The 23,426-nt window shown below is 27.3% G+C and overlaps 1 protein-coding gene across 1 annotated transcript in view; it reads left to right on the plus strand.

Moving 5' to 3' along the window:
• The window catches only part of Cac (calcium voltage-gated channel subunit cacophony), a 155,536-nt gene that overhangs the window by 94,107 nt on the left and 38,003 nt on the right, over positions 1–23,426 (plus strand). The window contains exons 3-10 of the mRNA XM_074255876.1: positions 6,971–7,091; positions 11,580–11,968; positions 17,591–17,694; positions 17,973–18,128; positions 19,167–19,387; positions 21,527–21,630; positions 22,773–22,888; positions 23,051–23,110. Coding sequence (XP_074111977.1) covers positions 6,971–7,091; positions 11,580–11,968; positions 17,591–17,694; positions 17,973–18,128; positions 19,167–19,387; positions 21,527–21,630; positions 22,773–22,888; positions 23,051–23,110 — 1,271 coding nt within the window. The remainder of the gene's footprint in view (positions 1–6,970; positions 7,092–11,579; positions 11,969–17,590; positions 17,695–17,972; positions 18,129–19,166; positions 19,388–21,526; positions 21,631–22,772; positions 22,889–23,050; positions 23,111–23,426) is intronic.

The raw sequence follows: 23,426 nt of genomic DNA on the forward strand, positions 1-23,426 counted from the left end.
GAAAAAACTGGTTTTATTGTGAAGAAATTTTTGAGAGTTTGATATCAAATTTTATTGAAAAAAGATATACTTTTGATAATTATCGAGAACTTCATTGTCAAAAAAATTAATTAAATTGATCAAAATAGTTTTTATTTCATTTAAGTAGAGCTGTCCGTATATTTACTGAATCAGGCATCCTAAACTCGTTAAAATGACTTTTAATCATTCTGTTACGTGGATACAAGTTAAGCTGATATAAAAAAATAGAAACGTGAAAAATTAAATACTTATACTGGAAAAAAAAAAAAAAAAAAAAAAAAAAAAATTAGCTCGATTATTGAAAAAATTATTTTGAAAACTTTCATCATTTTTGATTGAAGAATAACAATTCTAGATCTGAGAATTTTTCTTAATTTGAATAAATTTTATATTATTTAAGAATTTTTTTCTTTAATCAAGTCAATATTTTTTTAATGTTTCATGAGTCATGAAGGATAATTTACATAATCTTTGAAGTTATTTTGGTAAAAATTGCTATTAAATTAAGTAAATAACAGCGACTTATTTTGAGTATACTGTTAGAAAGTAAAGTAATTGGCTCGCTTATATATATTATATGAGTATGGGATTGTGTTGGAATGTAAAATTTTCCTGGATGGAATCACGCGAGAGCACTTTACGACAGAATTTGCATCCCTCTGAGGCCCGAGGCTATGCGACGCGGGAAATAATACTATAAGGCTAACAAGTTAGATAAGTTATATCGACGAAGGGACAGGATCAATTATTTATTGATAGCTTCGAAGTTTTGGCCGATTACGATAGGAACATTAGAACATTAACTTCCACCGAATTTTTTAACATATAATAATTTCATTCAGTTATTTAACGTAATAAATACTGTAAATACGACTGCAATTGTGTTGCATTAACAATTTACTAACGCAGCAACTCCTGATTTCATTACAACAGTAATTACCTAATTACCATCAAAGCGCGGAAATTCCAACAAACTTTTTGTCTCTGTAAACTGGATAGTCCTGTGTTACTCATTCTCATTACTACATAATGAGTAAGTTTGTATTTTTTTAATGTTTCAGATTGAATTTTTAAGACTTGCTAAATCATAATTAAAGGTTCAATTATCAAAACTTTTTTCAATTTTTTAATTTTTTCACTTGATTTATATTTTAAAAAAATAATATTTATAATTTTTTATATTTTTTTTTTGCATAATAATCTGACAAATTTTAAATATTTAAACGAAATTAATCCTAAAAATAATCAGATATTTTTTAGTTTTAATTTTAAAATTCTTTCATTCGATGTTTTGATTATTATTTTTATTCAATATGGCTTTAATCAAGAAAATTTTTTTTTTAACTCATTAACAATTTTTCTAATAAATATAACGTTTAATTTTCACTAAGAAAATAATTATAAAATTTTAAAATTTACATTATACGTAATTAAAAAAATGAAAACTTCAACCCTACAATTAATTGGATAGTTAATAGACAATTTGTAATCTATTTTTATAAAAAAAAAATGATTAGTTCAATTCCGGGGTAGTTTTTTGTTCTCTATCTAATAAATGATTCAGCGTACCGGTAAAAAAATTAATCTCTTGAATATTTAAAAGAGGTCATTCAGATCAATGTCCCAATGGTACAATTTCCTCGGCTAAATTAAAATAATTACGTAGGTAGTATCTTGTATGCAGAAGCAAACATATTTAAAAGTTTAATAAAATTTCAGTAGCATTAGTTGGTAAAACAATTAAACCGGGGTAGTTAAAAGTAAAAGCTTAAAAATAAAAATGACATGTCTATTATATTTAATAGGAAAGATTCTCGAGCAAATAAATTTATTTAAAAAGTTAACTCATCGTGATCGGTTACCGGAGAATGAAAAGCACTTAGAATATTAAACGTCGTAGCGGGTCGCGTAATCGTCGCGCCTGTACAACCAATTTATTTAACAAAGGACCGTTGCGCTCACGTTATATGCTGTGAGTTGTGAGTTCCCGACTAGAAATTACTTCGGGAATACCCAGAGTATATATCTGGACCCTATTGGGTTCCAAGGAGGCATTACCAATAGGGAAATTTCTATGAGGGCCCAATCAGTTCCCAATTGGGAAATCCTCAGAAATAATTCATTAATTTATAATTAGTTTTTCCCATTCAGGCTCTGTATGGGACCTAATTGGGAATTCCCAAAACAACAGTAAAAAATTTTAACCAGTTTTTCCCAATTGGACTCTGCATTGGACCTCAATGGGAAAGCCCAAGACGAAAAGAAAAAGTTTTGTTCAGTTACCCGACTAGAAATTACTTTGGGATTACCCAGGGTATACATCTGGATCTGATTGGGTCCCGAAGAGGCATGCCCAATGGGGAAATCCCTACAAGAGCCTAATTAGCCCCAATTGGGCAATCCCAATGTAAAAATTATAATTTTTATTCAATTTCTCCCAATAGGGTCCTGTGTGGAACTTAAGAGGGATAACCCAACGAAAAATAAAAATAAAATTGCTAAGTTCTCCCAAGTGAGACCTGTATGGGACCGAAGATGATTTTCTCAACGTAATGTAAATATTGCATCGATGGGTTTTCCTAACTGGGCTCGTAGTAGAACCCAATTAGGTTAACCCAAACTGTGAGTAGATACATGAAGAAATAATCTTTAAATTTAGGTAGTCGTTTATTTATATAAAAATTAATCGCCCAAAGATGTGTGAGCTTATATTATTAGAATAAATTTGTCATAAATTAATTAGAAATAAAAATAAAAATTATTTGTTAAGAATAGAAAAGAATTAGAAAAAATTCATCTAACATTGAAAAAAATTTTTTTTTTTTTGATACAAGAATTTTCACTTATTCCAACAAAATTAATTCCCTTGCTTCAAGAAATACATATCTAGATCCAAAAAAATTTATTTAAGTCAAGAAAATCTTGTTTTAAGAAAATTCTGCCTCTTGCTACAAAAAAATTTAGTTCTTGATAGAAGTAAATTTTCATTAATATTTTTATTGATTAACATGTCAAATGGGAAGATTTTTTTCTCAGCTGAATTAGGTGGCGCTGTTTCCTAAGGTATCTAAAAATCTTGATCAACGATAAAAATTTTTTGTATCAAGTATTTATGATGATTTGAATTAATAAAAAATTACTTCCACCAAGAATAGAATTTCGAGAAAAAATTTTACTTCGAGCAACAAGCTTCGGTCTTCTTTCCGGTACCCAAAAATTTTCTTGAGCCAAGAATTTTGTTCTCCAGTCAAGAAATTTTTCTTTCTGTGCTGATTACATCTAAATACTGAGTTTTTAGACTGAAATACATTTTAATGTTGCTGAAACAAAATTCATCCTCCAAATTTTTTTCTCAGTATAAAAAAAAATTTTAATTGAAAAAAAATTTTCATTATCGGTATTTTTCATAATTAAATTTTTATCCATTGTTACGTTCCCAAATTTTGGGTGTAATTAATTTTTAAATTTAAATAATTTATTTAAATGTCCAGATTTTGACCTCGTTAGGAAGTCGATAGACTCCAGGTGGGTCATGTCACTGATTTATCCGCGAAGTACTTTTTAAATATACATAATTTAATAATTCTCATTTTTAATTTATAAATAAAATATATTTTAATATTTTACTTATGTTTTACCTGCCTACAGGTAGATAATGGGTAGAGTGCCTGAACGCTGGCTAGCGCTCTGGGCAATTTCACCAGGGTGAGAACAGCTAATAAGCGCTCTTACTCTGGGGGTAATAGTTAGGTTATTTTTGGATAGGATATCTGAACGCTGGCTAGTGCTCGAGGTAAAGGAACCAGGGTGAAACGCTGATAAGCGCTCTCAACCCTGGTTGAAGGTTTTAATAAGTACCCATTTTAATCGATTGACAATTAAAAAAGAAGTATTTATTATTAATAAGGAATTGGCAGGTTCAGCCTCGGACCAGCAGAGATTCCTCCTCTGCTAAGTCCTCGGACTGACTGTTCCAGAGGAAGTCTGGAGGCAGAATGTATCATACAATAATAATTACAATGAGTTTTATAATGAATTTAAGCAACGTTGCATCTCAGGTTACCCTATGAGAACATCAACGCAGTCCAAAACCCACAACGTAGACTGTTTAGTCTACTAGGCTGCGTTAACGTTCTATAAATCTGTTATCTCGAGGTATTTCCGTTACGAAATACCTCGGATAATAATTAAATGATTTAAATAATTATTTAATGATTTTTAAAATAGATTTATAAAACTTTAAATAAATTTAAAATTTACGAGAACGTAACACCATATAAGAAATTTTTTTAAATAATATGCATTTCAACAAAATTTTAATCTTGAAAATAAAAGCTCTTTATGTTAGCATAAAGAGGATCCCAAATCAAATCGGACAGTTTTAAGGAATTTTATTTTTGATTCTTTCAATTTTTTTGGATTTTTCAGTCAAGTTTTTTTTTATTTTTAAATTTTCTATTTAATTTATACAAAAATTGTATTTTCACGCCAGAAAAGTGAATAAATAAAAAAAACAATTTGTAAAAGCTTGAGCATAGCATGAATAAAGTGTCAGTTAACCGATTGAATTGATCAGCGTTCCTGCTTGGACCAGCGGTAACGTGAACGACTAAGGACCCTAAGGACGCAAGTTCGAGCCCAACTCTCGACAAGGATTTTTCCGACCAATGATTTCGTTTCAATTCAAATTAAATAATTACTAATGAGTAATATAACATGGGTATCTAATTCTAAATTATTTTTAATCTTTTCGAAGATCATAATATTTTTTCTTTAAAAATTTGGATTGGGTTCTGATGGGGTTTTCCCCATTGGGACCTGAGAGGAATTTCCCAATGAGGGCCACATAGGACTTTGCGTGACATCCCTATTTGGGGTCCCTATTAGGCAGCCCAATGAGGACCCAATAGGTCTTATATTAACATTTCTAGTCGGGTTGTGAGCTGCGAGCTGTGGTTGAAACAAAGGGGTGCTCTATTGGTTAAAAATAACCCAAATTATCGGGTATGAATTACTCGAGGCCACTGCCGAGTAAGCGACGAGCAATTAATAATAAAAATAATAAAAAGAGTCCAGTCTGAGCCTTAGTCTTGAGAGCTAGTAGGTAAACTACAGTCATAATCATCAGCAACGAGAAATCAGTATATAAACCTTAAATGAAGTGGGAATGATTGAAGTTGAGAAATAGATGAAGGAAAGCTTGGAAGATATAAAAAAGCATATCTCATAACGTTTATTTAACTTAAAAAAAAAAAAAAATAAGACGTATTATTGAATTTTAAAGAAGTTTGGAAAATCCAAAAGTGCACGCCTCATAATTTCATTTTCCATAATAAAATCGATTAAAATAAAATTCAAATACTCTTAAATCTTTCGCGCCATTGCCCACCCAGAAGAGAAAAGGTACTGCGCATGTTTTGTAAACGAACCTTATTTACATAGGTATAGATATACAAACGATTAGTGGATTTTTAGTTTATTGCTAATTATAAATGAACTAAATTTAATTAGACCGTGATCTTCGAAAGGACAGCTTTAAATCATACTGAAACATATAAAAAATAAATGCCCTTGATCAGTTAAGTCTTTCGGCAATTATCGTGACCACGCCAGTTTTCATATATGCATTTGACAGCCGGACGTCCACGAAATAATTTTTTTAAACATTTTTTTTATTTATTTCAAAAGCAAAATGTCATAAGTGTTGAAATTAGTGTTTTTCCATTAAATTTGTATATAAATATTGTCCCACAAGTGCGATAGAAACAAAATAGAGACAATTTGAGTTCAATAAAATGCTTGATTTTTGTAAGGCGAGTGTAGAGCACAACCTTATCCGCTTCGCTTATGAGGCGTGCAGTGAACAGGCATTCATCAATTTGTCCTTTAATTTTGTAATCAAATGTTTCGCGGCATTTTTATTTTTTCGGGAGTTATCGTGACTGCATATAAAAAAAAAAAAAAAAAAAAAGCGATATACAGACATCTCATTTTTTTTTTTTAAATAGCAACACAAAATGATTATTTAGAGTATGTTCTTGATTTATGTTGACTCATATTATCCTATAAGTGCAATATAGTTGTGATAGAAGCATTTTGAGAACACAAAATTGCTTATCCTTCACGCGCCATGAGTTACAAGGTGTGCAATAATTTATTTTTTATTTGTATTTTAAATTTTCGATCTAATTTTAGTTTTATCATTTTTTTTTACAGTTTATTACTCTTTATTTTTATTACTACTGTCTTATTTATTCTTAGGACCAGTTTTTCAATCAATGATTAAAATTTAATTAACATTAAATTTTATATCACAATGATAATTTAATTTTAACCCTTGATTAAAAAACTGGCCCTTAGAGATCATGATTTAGTGATAAATTAATCTTTTTCTGTCTTGAATGAAGAAAAGTATAAATTGAGTTGACAACACTCGTCTAAGGTTATACTACATTCACTAAAAAGCCTTTTTTTATCTCAAATGAATGTGTCATAAACTAGATCTGAGTCATCAATTTAGGTTGAGGAATTTATTAGAGAATATCATTATAAATTTTTAATTGTGTCATCAATTTTTTAAAATTAGAAAAAAAAATATTTCAATTTCTATTGAAATAAGAACTTTTAAAAAGATTAATTCTTAAAGTAAAATAACAAACAAACATTCAGCAATAGAAAGTCTCGATGCATCGATGTAATCTCGTTCTGTATAATCTGAATGGGAGTGTATCTGAGCGTACTTTTTCACCGATTCTAGGTCGTCACACCGGTACTGGTTGTATTACCAACAACAAAACAACAATGTCTGGATGTCCTCGATTTTCGTTTACTTTCTATTCTTTATTTTTTATTTTTGATCCCTTGAGACGGAGGCTGGAGATGAAGTAGCTTTTTGTAGGCATTTAACTCTGAACGATGGCTTTATAGATGTTTTTGGTTGATGCTTCAGGTTGGCAGCAGCGCAAGAGGCGGCACAAAGGGACCCTGGATACGCGAGTCAGTACAGGAGAAGGCAGCAGAGGTCGGCCGGACTGAGTGGTCTCGGTGACTGGGCTAGCTTTGGAGGGGAGGTAAAATTAATATTTAAATTCTAAGTTAACTAATATTAAGTATTTTTTATCATTTTTTAGTCTTATGGTTACCTGTTATTGTTTTTTACAAAAAAAGTGTAAAAATCAAAATTATTATATATTTATTTTTTTTTTCCAAAAATTTTACTTATCAAAAATTGAAACTTTTAAAAATTTTACTCTTCTAAGTTGTTTTATTTTTAAAAAACTTTGAGAAAAAAAATTATAAATATTATTTTTGTAAATTTAATTATTGCGAATTATAAAATTCAAAAACTAAATTTACTATTTTTCGTGCAATTTCTTGAATTAAAATTTTGAATCTTTAAGCTCTAGAAATCTTTGTGATTTCAAATTCGATAAAACATAAAATTCGAATGATGATTAAAATCGACCAAATAATTTTTTTTTTCGAGTCGTTGTTTTTCTTTGGATAAAATTTTGATCAATAGAAAATTAGACGTTGATAATTGTTTAAAAAAAATTCTGATTATTATTGTTATAGGTTAAAGTTTTGTGAACCGTAAAATTAAAAAGTTATCCTTAAATTATTTCAACCATGTTCTTTATTAAAAAATTTTAATTAAAAAAACAATGTTTCCATTGTTAACTTGAAACAAAAAAGTAAATATTAATCATTATAATATCATTGGACCAAAATGAAAATTTATCGAATAGAAGTGGATTGGTTTATAAATATGTAGTTATTATCGCAATTGAATTCAATTGCTTCTCAGAGTTATTCGATATAAATAGTACGTGTGGCAATAATGATCTATACAATCATAAATCCCTCACTACTAAATCTAAAAATACCTCCACATATCAATGATAATCTCGGTGGTAAATTAATATCCTTTGTTATCGTTCGTTGAAATTATATTCAAAAATCGAGATTACCTACACAGTAAAAAATTTTCCGTCATTGCGTCAAAAATTCTCCGTGTCAAATATTTTAGTGTCAAATATCTAACACTTTTTTATGTCAATTTAACATAATACAATTGTGTTATTAGTTCGCATTTTTTCTAACACAAAAAAAGTGTTATCTTATAAAAAAGTAACATTTCAAAACTGTCATTATAAAATCAACATTTAAGTTGTGTTGATTTTACATAAACATGTGTCAGAAACTGCTCTCTACTTTTTTAGGCGAGATAAATGCCGCCATCTTGTACATTCCACATCTCTCATACAAACATCAAAAAAATTTTGTTTTACAAAATTTTTATTTTTGTTAAAAGTATATTTTAAAAATATTCAAGTGATTGTTAAATTTAATGTTTTATTGGTGGAAAGTGATTTGAGTGTATCAACCGTAAATGTCAATTTAATTTAGTGTGAAATGTTTTTAATAAAAATAATTAACCTCCAAAGCCTTTATATTTTTTGTTTAACATTTACTTTCTTCAAAATATAAAACAGTTTTTTAATTAATATAATTATTTTACAATATTGTTTAGATGATATTGAAATTGGCAGATATCTATTTAGAAAAATTATGAAACTTACGAAAAAGAATTGGTTATTTTAATTGATTATTTTATGTAAATAATTATTTTACTATTTTATAATAAAACCGTAAAAAAATGTCCTGTTGCTATAATGTTTATTTCAACGAATTATCAATTAATCCCTTTATTGATACAAAAGTTCCACATATTTGATAACTTGAATATTTTTTATTGAAAATAATTGAGGGTAAACATTATCGTTAAGTTTATGTAACATTTAACACAAAAATGTGTTATTTTTTTTTTAACATAAAACATTTACGTTAAAATGACACAAAATTTATGTTAAATTTTTTTTGACACATATTTTTGTGTTAAAAATGACGCAAAATTTTTTACTGTGTATATTGTATATTCAAAGAGTAATTATCTAGATTTGTAAAAATTAAAAAAAAACTTTATATATTTTCTCGACGAACTTTTTATTATTTTCAAATTCAGAATTTGTCGATAAATAATTGAACATATTTGAAGTAAAAAAAGACTTTTATTCATTAAAATGAAATATCTATTTTATAAACCGATAAAATCGAATTTGGTATACTGTCGAGTAGCTTGTATCGTTTTTATAAACATTGATAGTCAATCCAGGCTTTACAAAGTCAAAGTGAATCAATATGTAACAAAATGCTTATTCAAATATCCGCTTAACATGTAACTTTATAAACTTTGAATTTCTGTTCATTTTAAGTCTGTTTTGTTTCAAATATCTGTTTTTATCTCTATTTACTTTTGTTATTTTTTTTTAGTTAATCTCTTAACAACCAGCCAATAACATCTATTGTATAATAAATTTGATGTACAATATTTATTTACATAACAATATTTGAATATTATTTAAATATTAAGTTATTGTTGTAAATATTTACTCCTGAGATTTTTATATCATTACCGCGGGCTTATAAAGTCATAATACAATATTAAATATAATCGAATAATTTTATTAACTATAAAAATGAATTATTCTGTAAAAAAAATTTTTTTAAACTCATTAAAATTTTTTTAAATTAAAAAATTCAATATAACTATAATTTGTTCTTTATTTATTTATTTTTTCAAAAATTTTTTAATTTTCTCAACTTTATAAACAAAAAAAAGTCAAACTAGATTAAAAGTTAAAATTCTCAGTCACCTACCCAGCGTAAAAGTTCATCCGATGATTCATTTATAGAGATAAAAAACGCAACAATTTAGCTGGAGGGAAGCTGGAAAGGTTGAAGCCCATCGAATGAGTTAACAGAAAGTCAAAGCGGAAATTTAACATCCGCGAATTTATCCGCGGAAAAAGTTACTGGTTTACATAACTTTGATCGTTTGAAGCATCAGCCACTAAATAAATTATAATTTCCACTATTACTTAGTACCTATCGCAGTTTATTCCGTCGCTCCATAATTTAGAGTCTAGAATCTAGAATTTAATTTACATCGTTAATAAATTAATTAAAAAAGAATAAAGTTTTTTTAATAAACTCGCGTTAATTATTAATTATAGTTTAAATACAATATCGAAGGTAATATCCTTGCAATTTTAGGATCTATAGTTCCTTTAATTTCTCACTTTAGTAAAATGCTTTTGAAATGCTGTTGTCTGAGAACAGTGATAAACTTTTACTGAATGTGATCTCGTTCCAAGGTAACTCGAGCCAACTACCAGGTCATTATTGCACTAAATCTATTGTCGCTTCGACCAAAACTTTCCTGTGTATCACGTAAACTTCTCCGAGCAAATATGTATTCTATAGTTTCATAATCATAACAATAATAATTTTATTATTGATAGTTATAATGCATATTCAAACCATAGATTAACAGTTATATAATAAAAGTAATGATTATAATAATATTCGTGAAAAAATTTCCTGATGTAGTTTAATAGATCCATATATAATTTTTAATATGCTTTAATGTACCCACATATGGCCTGGCATAAAAATTGGCCACATCAGGACACTTATGGACATATTAGATTGCACATGGCTCTATATCAAGCCTAATATAGTTATATATGCTTATGTATAATTTTTTGATCAAATGTAGTGTCAAATGTTCTCGGTAGACGGTATATGATCGCTGAATTAGCTCCTTATAAGAAAATTGAGTTCTTGAATAAAATTCTTTTTCTTGATCCTTATTTAACGTTTTTTTCGCAGATAATAATAATAATAATAATAATAATAATAATAATATCCGTGAAAAAAATTTATGGTATAGTTTGATATGGCCTAATATGGTCACACATGTTCATGTATAATGTTTTTAGCCAACGTTAGTGTTAAACATTTCTGACAGAGGACGCATGGTCGTTGAATTTTTTCTTTAAAAGAAAGTTAAATCTAAGGTGTTAAGTATACTAAAATAAAAAGAAATTTGTTTTGATTTTTTTTTTTACGGTTAATAATAACATTAATCATAATTAAAATAATAATGAATTTTTTTATTTTTAATTAGAAATTCACTTCAATCAAAATTAAATCACTGATTTTTAAAATCAACGACTTAATTTAATATTTGAGGTCGTTCACCCGAAAATGCAAAATTTTAAAAAGTTTTCGAATATGGGCAATAGAATACGCATTAATGTGATGTTGAAATTTGAAATCAATTGACCGTATCAGAAATTAGATAATTGTAATTAAAAATGACATTTTAGCACAGGCAGTATGGATGGAGAATGAGAAAATCACAAATATTTATGATTATTGCATTGAAAAGATTTTACGATCGTTTAAAAAAACTGATACCTGTTAGAATATTGTACTTAAAATAACAAAGAAATTTTGAAAATTTTGACCATGTAATTTTTTATAAATTATTAATAAACTGGCTAGTTTAACAAAAATAACCATCAGTAAAAGCGAATAAGAGATAATCTGTGAGAAAGGCAGCACTAGCGAGTGAAAAGGAAAGAAATTGCACAAATTAGATATCGTGAGTAAACTACCTTAATAAAAAAAAAATTTATGATTGTTTTCAGTCACCTGGTCTGGTGGTCATGCCGGCAGGCCGGGATCAAGGAGGAGGGGCGGCTGGCGGGGGTTCCAAGGGACCCTCATCGTTGTTTATCCTTTCGGAGGACAACTGCATACGTAAGCACACCCGTTTCATAATCGAGTGGCCGCCCTTCGAGTACGCCGTCCTTCTAACCATCATCGCCAACTGCGTGGTGCTCGCCCTCGAGGAACATCTGCCCAAGCACGACAAGACCATCCTGGCCCAAAAGCTCGAGTCGACGGAGATATACTTCCTCGGAATTTTCTGTGTCGAAGCGAGTCTCAAGATCCTGGCCCTAGGGTTTGTTCTGCACCGCGGCTCTTATCTCAGGAACATCTGGAACATCATGGATTTTTTTGTCGTCGTCACTGGGTGAGTTCATTGCCTTTTTATTTTTTTTTTTACTTACTTTTTTTTTCGAATCACCGATCAGAGAAAAGATTTTTTTCATTTTCTTTTAAAAGAATATTATTAAAAGAATCTTTTTCATTTTTAAAATCAATTAACTACTTATTAACTATAATTTCTCAGTAAATAACATTTTTTCTCTGATTTTTTAATTATTAAAATAAAATTTACTTCCTACAGTCTGAGGAACCAAGTGGTATAAGTAAATAAATACTCCGTCCAATTTAAAAACCTCATTTTCTTTTAATCAATTCAAAATTTTAATTGAAGTATTGATTATTAATTATTTAAGGAAATTACTAGATCGTAAACATAATAATTTTTTATAATTTTTAAGTAAAATGAGACAATATTTTTTAAAGTAGTAATTTTTTTTTTTCCTTTTTTAAATAATTATAATTTTTATTATTTTATTGTTTTTTATAATAAACAATCGAATATTTTTGTTTATAAAATAAAAAAAATGGCAATTCTTAATTTTGAATAGTTAAAATTTATTAAATTTTTTTAATCAAAAATTCTATGCTTCAAAATTTTTATTGTAAAAAAATTGTTGAAATTTTAAACTTTTGACGTGAAAAATCCAAAAAATTTAAAATAAATAGAAAGAAAATTTTTTATTTTTCGTTCTTGAAATAAATTTTAAATTTACATTTATTTAAAAAAATTTTCAAATCATTTCACAAAAGTTACGTCTCATTTTATTCAAATTTAAAATAAAAAAAAAGCTATAAAATGTTTACAGTCTAAAAATATGTTTATCTAAAATAAGGTAACCTTTTATCCTCATTTAAAAAAGTAAACTAAGAGATAAGCCCAAAACTATCCCGAGTTGAACAAATAGCCATAAGAAATCTCAAAAAACCACTCAATCAAAATGTCCAAACTATCCGGGGCTCCTGTCTCTCCTTCGTCTCCTCGCAGATAAAAAAAAATAAAATTAAAAATACGGTTATTACGTGAGGGAATAGAATTTTAGAATGATGCTTGGATTAGGTCGATGACCGTGTTCGCTGAAACAAATGTGGACGTCGACCTGCGTATGCTCCGTTCCTTCAGGGTTCTCAGACCACTAAAGCTGGTATCAAAAATTCCAAGTGAGTCGAGCAATAAACTACCACTAGACTCTATAAAACACTTGTTTTGAGCTTAACTCAATTAATTTATTAAAGTAACTTTGCTCTTAATGCGATAAATAAAATAAAGTGTTTAAGTGTTTAATAACAAAAATAGGCTCTTAAATTGTTTAATAGCTACTCGTATCGTCAATAGAACTTTGTTCATTTTTAATTATTAATTGAACTAACTTATATTTGTTGTACAAACTAGTTTCATTTATTAACTGAGTCTTATGTATCTTAGTCTTGTTTACTTAGTAATAAATTATAAATTAATTTATCATAATAGGACAAATTAAATACTTCATTTTTTTATGTAATTATTTCAATGGTGCGTGTCCATTATTTAGTTTAAATTGTCATAATTAATAATCAACATAGAAAAAATAATAATTAAACAATAGTCGACTGTCGATGTTTTGTTCATAAATTAAACGCTAAAAATAAATATGTAGATTATACTTTGTCGTTAAAATATAGATGAGACGACTCAGTCGTATAAATATAAGTACTGTCTATTAATATTATCTTGTTTCTTTAGTACTAAATTAGTTAGACTGCTATTGATTTTTTTTGTTCAAGGGTTAAGGTAATTTTTGAATGTTTTTTGCCTCTGACTAATTCAATCATTTTTTTATTCCTGAATTCAAGGAAAAGTAAGGGCGAGACTAATTTACTTATGTTTAGGTTGAATTTAAAAAACTCGAGTAATATAAATGAATATTTTGATTTTTATCTAAATTTAAACATAGAAATATTTTTATAATACGGTTCAAAATTAAAATTTTGTTACACGATTTTATTGCTTCAAAGATTTTATTTATTGCTGTATAAATTTTTTTCACATTTTAATTTTTATACAAAATTTATATAAAATTATTCCTAAAATAATTGAAAAATTGTATTTTTGTTTTATTAAAAATAATTAATTTTATTTTAATAAATTATTTTATTAAAAGTTAAAAATAAATAAAGAACGACTTTGGTTTTATGGGAAAAAAAAAAAAAAAAAAAAAAAAAAAAAAAAATACTAAGAAAATAAAATTACGACGTAAATAATTGAATAAACTCGTGAAAACTGATAATATTAACTAATAAGTTCAAAGTTGAATGACAAGTGCTAACTCGTAATTACGCAAATTGATTTATACAAATTTATTAAAGTTAATTAAATAAACTCTCTGATGGATGTACAACGGTTACAATAACGTCTGCTAACATTACTGACATTAAAATATTACGCAATTGAATCACGTTGAAATCTAAAGTTTTAACTTTTTTTAACAACAACATAACACCCTCGGACTTTTGGAATTATGTTACACGTTACCTTTAAATGATTCTTTCATTATACATTTTTTCTGCTTTTATTATTCATTAAATATCATTATGACTAAAAACAGCTTCCAAAACTTCAGAATATTTATTGTATTTTGATTTTTTAAGATCTACACTACCACAACAATTAACGTAATTTAAAGAATTATTTTAAAGAATTAGGCCAGCTTCAATCAAGTAATGAAATTCTCGAACTAAGAAAATTTTTTAGACTTGAGTAAATTTAACTTGATTCAAAAATTTTTGAACTTAATTCAAGATCAATCAGACTAAATTTTAAATGTTTTTGAGTTTTTCTGAAATAATTAAAAATATATTAAAATCACAGAAAATTTCAATAATTTTTTTTTTATATAAAATACATTTAAAATTCTTTTTTATGGAAAAAAAGTTCCAAAAAATTTCATTAATATAGAATAAACAATTTTTAAGCAAAAAAAAATTTTTCTTTATTTCACCAAATGTTAGAAAAATAATTTCAATTGTTAATAACTTTTTCTCTCACATCAAAATTCTTTAAAATAATTTTTTCCCTTCAAAATTTTCATTTTTTAATTAATTTTTTAATTTTTTGATGATTTTACTAAAAATTTGAAGCTTTGTCAACTAATTTCAACCTATTTTATCATAAAATTGGAAATTCGTGACATCAGACTTAAAAATTAGTCATCAATTATAAAACCATCTTAAAAAATTCTTAAAAGGAAATGAAACATTAAATTTTCAGTTTGAGCTTGAATAGTCAGGGATAAAAAACGTCGGTCATCATTGATCGATATGTGTGTCATGCATCAACCTCCCTCGCAAGGAATTAGTGTTATTTCTTACCATAAATAATAACTGTCGTTATTGTCAAAGAGAATTCGGTAGCTTGGATCAATAAAAAATAAAATTAAAAAAAAATCAATAGCTGATAAATGATTCCAATAGTTACCACCGTACACTTATTAACTAGAAAAATAATGAATAATAACTAAAAAATAAAAAAACGGTGTAGTTTTGAAATAAAATAGCAGGCGTTAAATAAGTACTGGAAGCGATAGATTTCCAGTAGAGGCTTTTTATAAATATAATCCATCTATTTAAGAACAAATAATAACATGACACGAAAGCAGCGCTGATGTATTAGAGCACAAGAAATACGGTGAGACGACACGCAGCTTTACTCGGTATATTGGCCTGTAATAGTAATACAATCAAGCAAGGTGTCTCTACCTATCTTTAGCGGGGACTATCTTTAGCCACCAGTACTGAAAAATAGATTATTATTATGTTCAATCCGGCTATACATTGATAAGAATGAAGCTCTACTTTGTAAGCTACAATTCAGTCTACTTCTATATTCTTTGTCGCTCTTTCGCTGCTACATCATATTTTTATTTTTATTATATATTTTTCATATTTCATATGCTACACTGGGCATATAGGATCTGTTTTCTTCAATCGGCTGCTTTATCTGGATGGTAACAAGCCGATGTAGTGTTGAGTAATATTCATCCATCGCCACAGTAATGTACGATGTTAATTTTCATCTGCCGGTCGCTTTTTACAAATAATTTATTATTAATTCCTTTTTTTACATATACCTCCATATCATATCTTTGAACTTAATCACTGTGTTAGATCCGTCATTTTACTTTAGAATATTATTCAAATAGAATAGTCTAGTTTATACTAATGGGAATTGATTTTTTTTTATGAGGGTTGTGAACCTGTTCTGGAAGAAATTAATGGTTCTAGTCTGCTAATGGGTTTGATTGATCAAATATTCAAGATTTACAAACTAAAGGTCTCAGAAAAAACTCAATTTTATACATCCCCGAAAATTCACAATTTTTCTGATCCAAATTCTTATTTTTGGGCATTTTTCTTTATATAAATCTCCAAAAATTAGTATTCTTGTAAATATTCATTCGACTATGACTGTATTTTGTTCATATGCTGAACAAAATTACTTAATCCAAGATAAATACTTTTTATCAGCAATTATTTTAATGAGAAAATCTTAATATTTCTTGATTCAAGAATTTTTCGTTTTTAAACTTGTTATTTTAACTTAAAAAATTCTATATCTTTCATCAAGAATTTATTATTTTCGTGAGAGACAGTTAAAATTTTCATTAAAAAACACTTTGATCGAAAAATAACAATAACTTTTTTTTTCTTTAATAATATTACATTCTTGGTTCAGAAATAAGTTTCTTTATTATAAATCCCAAAAAAAGACTTTTGGAAAAAAAAAACAACATATTTTTTACTTGAACTTTTTTTTTATCAAATTTAAAAATTATTTTTGGTGGTTAGAAAATAACATAAATTGAAGGACTTGTGAAATTCTTGAAACAAGTAAATAATATCTTGAATCAATGTTACCTTGTATCTTCAAGAGATTGGCTATCAATTTTCAAACAAATCAAAATTTTTTTTTTAATTTTTATTTTGGAGAGATAAATTTATCAACTGTTCGCCATAAAAATTTTCAACCAATTCATAAATCTCTAAATTTATAAATCCCCAAAAAAATTTACAAGATTCCAATTTTTCTAACCCAAATCTTAGTTTATGATCATTTTTCTCCATTCAGGTTCTTATTAAAAATCAAACAGCATAATTATTTAAACTAGGAATCGAATTCCCTCCAGCAATATCAAAAATAAATTTTGATCGAAAGACCTAGTGGGTTAATATTAAGTACTTATTGTTATTATTATATTTTGTCGTTTTTTAAAAAATTCATTTCTACCAGACCAAACTATTTTTGACCTGAACCAAAAAATCTTTCATGTATTCATCCATGGGTAGAATTAAGTATCATTAAAGCTCGTTACTTCGTTGGCTAAATAACCAAAAATAAGTGAGTAATTGGGCTAGAAAAAATCCAATAGAATTTAAAGTTAGTGGGAATATTATCGAATAAACAATGATAAAAGAGCAACAGAATCCTTGATCCTTATCCTGATGATTACATCTAAACTAGATTAATTAAGAAGTTTAGTCTACTAGTAATACATAGTGAAGCTATAAGCAATAGATAATAGATTAAATGTAGCTTAAGTAATTAATTAGCAAAATTAGTGTAATAGAGTAGTAGGTAGTAAAGTACGGTGGGGTGTGTGTATGTTTGGGGCAGGTTCATCACGGTGTTCCCGCAAGGTGTGAGTTTGGACATGGATCTACGTACGTTGCGTGCAATACGCGTGTTGCGACCGCTCAAACTAGTCTCCGGCATCCCAAGTGAGTAGTGTGCCAATTTAACAATAGCCAACTGTCCTTTGTGTAAAAAGTAGAACCACCTTTTTTGTTATTTGTTATTTACAACAGTTCACTTTTGTTTTGTTATCATTATTATTATTATATTAGAGGATAATTATAGAATGAAAAATAACAAACACTCTTGTACTGTGCAAGATAGCTTATTATTATTTTCACACTGTATTGGTTTATGGTGGATTCAAATTTTTTTTTGACCATTTGACTGTCAATGTATTCCCACGGGTAATTGCTTTTCACAGGTCTCCAGGTGGTGCTCAAGTCTATCATCAAAGCCATGGCACCGTTGCTACAGATTGGTTTGCTGGTACTCTTCGCTATCGTGATATTTGCCATCATTGGACTCGAGTTTTATTCGGGTACTTTGCACAAAACGTGCTACAGTATTGAAGATCCCAGTATGTTTTTTTTTTTTTTTTTTTTTTTTTAAATAAATTAACCTTTTATTCATAGTTTTCTTTCAATTTTACAGGTGTAAAAAGTCAGAATTACTAATTATAAAAAAATTGTACATTATCTTATAATAAAATTAAGATGAAAAATATGCATTACAAACTATTTGTAACATGATTGGTCAAATATATCATAAGCATGAAAATATATGCAAAGTCTATAGTCAGGCGCGCGCTTGCGGGCAAATTAAATTCTAGTAATAATTAACGTGGGCCAAAATAATCAGATATTTTATTTATTTTCTAAAAATGTACTAAAAATATTATTCAGTTTTCGTTATTAAACTTCGAAACCATTTAACGGAAAAATTTGAAATAGAAATTTTTGAAAGAAATTGAACGCTCTATAAAAAAAATCTAATTGAAAATTTTCGTCCGACAAGCCGTTTCCTTATAATCATGCTTTAACGGTTGATCTGTTTCAAAAATTTGATTTTTTGACGTTTGAATTTTTTTATGGTTCTGCAATTTCATATTAACAGCTTAAATTTTTACAGTATTATTTTTTTCGTTATATTTTTAATATATTAAAAAAAAAAATTTATACAATTATCAAAAATTAATTGTCTTAAAAAAATCAATTATAAAAGTAAAACTTCGATTGTAAAAATAATTGATAATTTAATTTATTATTTAAATAATCTCCAAATTTTGAATTATTTTTTTCTCTAAAATATTTTTGACATTTAAAAATTTGAAAAATTATATTTTAATACAATATTTGCCCTTAATTAACTTACAATCTAAGTTTCATTAAGGTAATTTTCGGGTAAATTAAATTTACGGAAAACAACAAAATTAACTTGAAAGCAATTTTATTAAATTACATAAAAATTTTGAGTGCTCGGGGCACTTACTAAGGGAATGTCAAAATAAATTTAATTACCAAATCATTTATAAAAATAATAAAATTACTTTCGCTAAAATCTAATGTAATAAATATAATGAATTTGTACCGACTAATGAAGTAACAAATAATTACAGGTAAAATAGTGAAGGAAGGTGATCTACCTAGCCCGTGTAATACAGATTACAAGCCAGACGCACCGGCAGGTTCGCACGTGTGTGACGCGAATGTGTCAGTGTGTCGAGATAATTGGGATGGACCGAACGGCGGTATCACCAGCTTCGATAACATCGGCTTCGCCATGCTCACCGTCTTCCAGTGTATCACTATGGAGGGCTGGACTGCCATATTGTACTGGGTAACGATAAGAGATATGTTCCTCAGTGTTAATCACTTTCAATCCCCTCATTTTTGTTTTAATATATAACATCTAAATATTAATTATAATTAATTACTCGTTAATAATTATAATAATAATTATTGACTATCAAGTAATTATAATTAATTAAAATGCTTTTTCAAAATTTTACCAACTGTGTGATTTACTAAATGTTTTATCTTTTGACTTTTCATCTGAGTGTTTTCCAAATTTAATTATATAGTCACATCTGATCAATCTAATCCGTTAATTTTGGCCTTTTATTATTTTTATACAATATTTATTGAAGCTTTATGTGTTAATTGTTTAATCGTGTAAAATTGGTTAAAATTAACTGTCTTTCTTTCCAAAATCTTTACCTCAGTTTTTGTGTTTCCATGTTTATAAATGTCATTTTAACTCAATATTATCAGATCTAATTATCTTCAATTATGATAAAAATTTTGGTAATAAATATCTAACCAACCATGTGTTCATACTTTCTATTCAATCATTACAACGAATCGGCAGTATTATTTTAACATCATCCAAGTATCTTTAATATAAGTTAACCACATAGTCTCAATATATCTACTTTATTAAGAGAATAAGAAAAATTTTGTGTCCAGGATGGTCATATGATAAAATCGGCTTTTTTTTAGTAAAATTTAGTGTTATTGCAATGGTCTTGATTTAAATTTGTGCCTTTTCAAGGTTTCATATCATTCTCACCGATAGTCAATTTATGATGATGAGTATTTAGATAGACTGCATTTGAAAATGCTCTATCTCTAGATACATAATTAAGAAATGACCTTGTATCTTGTGAACTATTGACATTTTTAAAGATTTAAGCTCAGTCCGACATTGCACTCATCGAGACCTTTCATTTGAGTACCTACATCAATTTTTCATATATTTATATATATTATATATATGTATATATGACAAATATATCAAAATGCATGTGGGTACTCTAATGAAAGCTCTTGATGAGTGTAACATTAGAATGAGCTTATATCTTTAAAAACGTCAATATTTAAGAAAGTACAGTAAAATTTAACAAAATTCATTATTTAATATAGTTCACAAGTCACGGCAGTCTCATAGTGACTGCAAGGTTTATAGTTTATTATTATTTCTGAAAACTTTTGCTCCAAATACATTGGGACTAAATATTTGACTTATATTTAAGATACCCGATGAAGTCAAAAAAATATTGCCAAGAATCAATGTAGATTAATTGAGTAAAACTATAAACATATGATTGGTTTGGTCTTTACATCCTGAATTTTAACCATCGTTATTTTTATTTTTGTTTCCATTCAACCAAATTATTATTAATTCACTACTTCACTACATTACTATTGATATTGATATGATAAAATAGTGAAGTATCATTCGAGTCAATATAATGTGCTGTCTGTACTTTTAACTCTCCCAAAATAATTTCCGAGATAAATAATAAATCAGTAAGAAACAAGAAGCATTTTTATTGGTTCTTGGGGATACTAACACTGATGTATATATTGGCATTGCTCAGTATGACACTGTCAGTTTCAACCCTCGTTTTTGAACTTAAATAATATTTGATTATTAACTTGTTGTGACAGCTTGAGAACCAGTCAAGTTTCATCAAAGAACATGGAGTTTATATTTTGCAAGCATCAAATGCACTTGCATACATTTTTTATTGTTTTATTTTTGAAATACTTTTTTTTTACAGACTAAAAATTCAAAAAAATATCACTGTAAAAAATTATTCTAGAATTAAATGAATAGAACAAAAAAAAAACTGTATCCATGTTCTTTGAAATAATTTTACTCCTTTTTTATCGCAATCATAAATAATTTTTTTCAGTCTATTTTGTATGTAAACTTTATTAAACAAAATTTTTTAAACAGGAAGAAAAAAAATTTTTAATTCACTTTACCAGGGCTCGAACCCTAGCTTTTCACATTGAAAAAAAAGTCGATAAAATCCTGTTTAAAAAAATTTTCCACGCAAAAAATCAAAGCTTTTGTCTTCTCTTCCATCACTTCATGTCTTCTATCACAAAACTGGTGTCTTGAGTGTCTAAATTATCAATCTTAAATAACAAAACAAATTACTACAATTATTTCGACCAAATTTTTCAGACGAATGATGCTCTTGGTAGCTATTTCAATTGGGTATACTTTATACCGTTGATAGTCCTCGGGTCTTTCTTTATGCTGAATCTAGTTCTCGGAGTGTTGAGCGGGTGAGTAACAACAAAATTAAATTTTTAAGATAACTCAACTTAATCCATCTCTTTGTCATCCAATTCTTTTCTCCTTTTTAATTTTATATTTAATTGAATTTAATCCAACACAACTTATGTCACCGAGATCCCGTAACACAAGAAGACTCTCGCCTAGTCTTTTTATAGAGAAAACTATCCAGCGTATCTTGGACTAGAACCAAACTCGAAAAATTAATAAACAAGACACCCTACACTTATCACTTCATTTTTATTTTCATTTTCTTTTCTTTATTCTTCTTATTTCTGCTGTCAGAGAGTTTTCTAATGAAAGAACCCGAGTCGAAAGACGAACGGCGTATCGGAAAGCAAGGACAAAGAAACTATTCACAACAGCTTTCAATTCATACTTAAAGTGGATCACACAAGCAGGTTTTTTATTTATTTATTTATTTTTTTTATGATTTATTTATTTATTTATTTAGTTGTTCATTTTTTTTATTTGTTTTTAACTTATCCATATTCTTTTTTACACTGCGCCTAAATCCAAGTATGCCAAATATAAGAATTTCAATTTTGGTATTAATTAGCTCGATAATTATTTATTATTATTATTTTTGATTATTAATATTCATCCAGATAAATCCTAGTAGTTATTCCAATATATATTTTTAATATCGACGTTTGTAATTATAAATTTTTTTATTCACAATTTTCTGCTTCATTGGAATTTTCTTGAAAGAAGAAAAAAATTCTTTTAGTATCTTCATACAAGAATTTATTTTTAATTATAATTCTTTATTCAGTTTTTATATTACGGAAAATTAAAGGAAATTTTCAATGAAAATACTTCATTGAAGGTTCACTTTTTTTACTTGATAATTTATTATTATTGATTTTCTGTCTTTTGATGTTTTTTTTTTAAATTACTAAAATAAAAATTAAATAAATTTGTAAAAAGATATTAATTTAAAAATAATTTAACTTATCAGAGATTAAGTGAGCTTTTGTCGCCAATCAGATTAACGCCTTAAAAAAGTAAATTGCGACTTTCGAAACTTGAACGGATGTGACATGTTAAGTGTGAATAAAAAAATTTAATTAAATAATAATTTGATAGCTTAACCCTTTGAAATTTCCTGTAATTTTGTACGGCTTTGTAGAGAGTTTGCTAAGGAAAGAGAAAAAGTGGAAAATCGGCAGTCGTTTCTAAAAATGCGTAGACATCAGCAGCTAGAGCGAGAGCTTAATGGCTACGTCGAATGGATCTGCAAAGCAGGTAGTAAAAATTTTAATTAATAAATGTAAATGCTAACTTGTAATTTGTTAAAATGCTCAATTACTTGTTGATTGTATTAATTTTATTTAATAATTTTGTACTTTGTTTTGTTAATTTTTTCTTTGTGAGATCAATTGTTCATTCGAATAGTTTATTTTACAGAGGAAGTTATTCTTGCTGAAGAAAGAACTACAGAAGAAGAAAAGATGCACATAATTGAAGGTATTTTTTAAAGATTTCACTTAAAAAAAACAATTTCTATTTTACGGAAAAAAAGTCATGAAAGAATTACAGAAAAATCTATTAAATTTTTAAACTGTTATTTTATATTCTTAAAACTGTTGAGTTGAAAATGTCAATTTTACACAAGAAAAAATGTAAATTTTACATGGAAAAAAGTAAACTTGGCTGGCAAAAAAAAAGTTAAATTACCAAGAAAAAAAATTCAAATTTAACGTGTCGTGTAATTTTTACAAAACCATTTCTGTAATTTTTACGTACAATTATTTTCCGTGTAATTAAAAAAAATTACCACTTT

Source organism: Cotesia typhae, unplaced genomic scaffold (genome assembly GCF_013202065.1).
Source record: "Cotesia typhae breed Kobodo isofemale line unplaced genomic scaffold, CoteBio_Ctyphae scaffold_152, whole genome shotgun sequence".
NCBI lineage: Eukaryota > Metazoa > Arthropoda > Insecta > Hymenoptera > Braconidae > Cotesia > Cotesia typhae.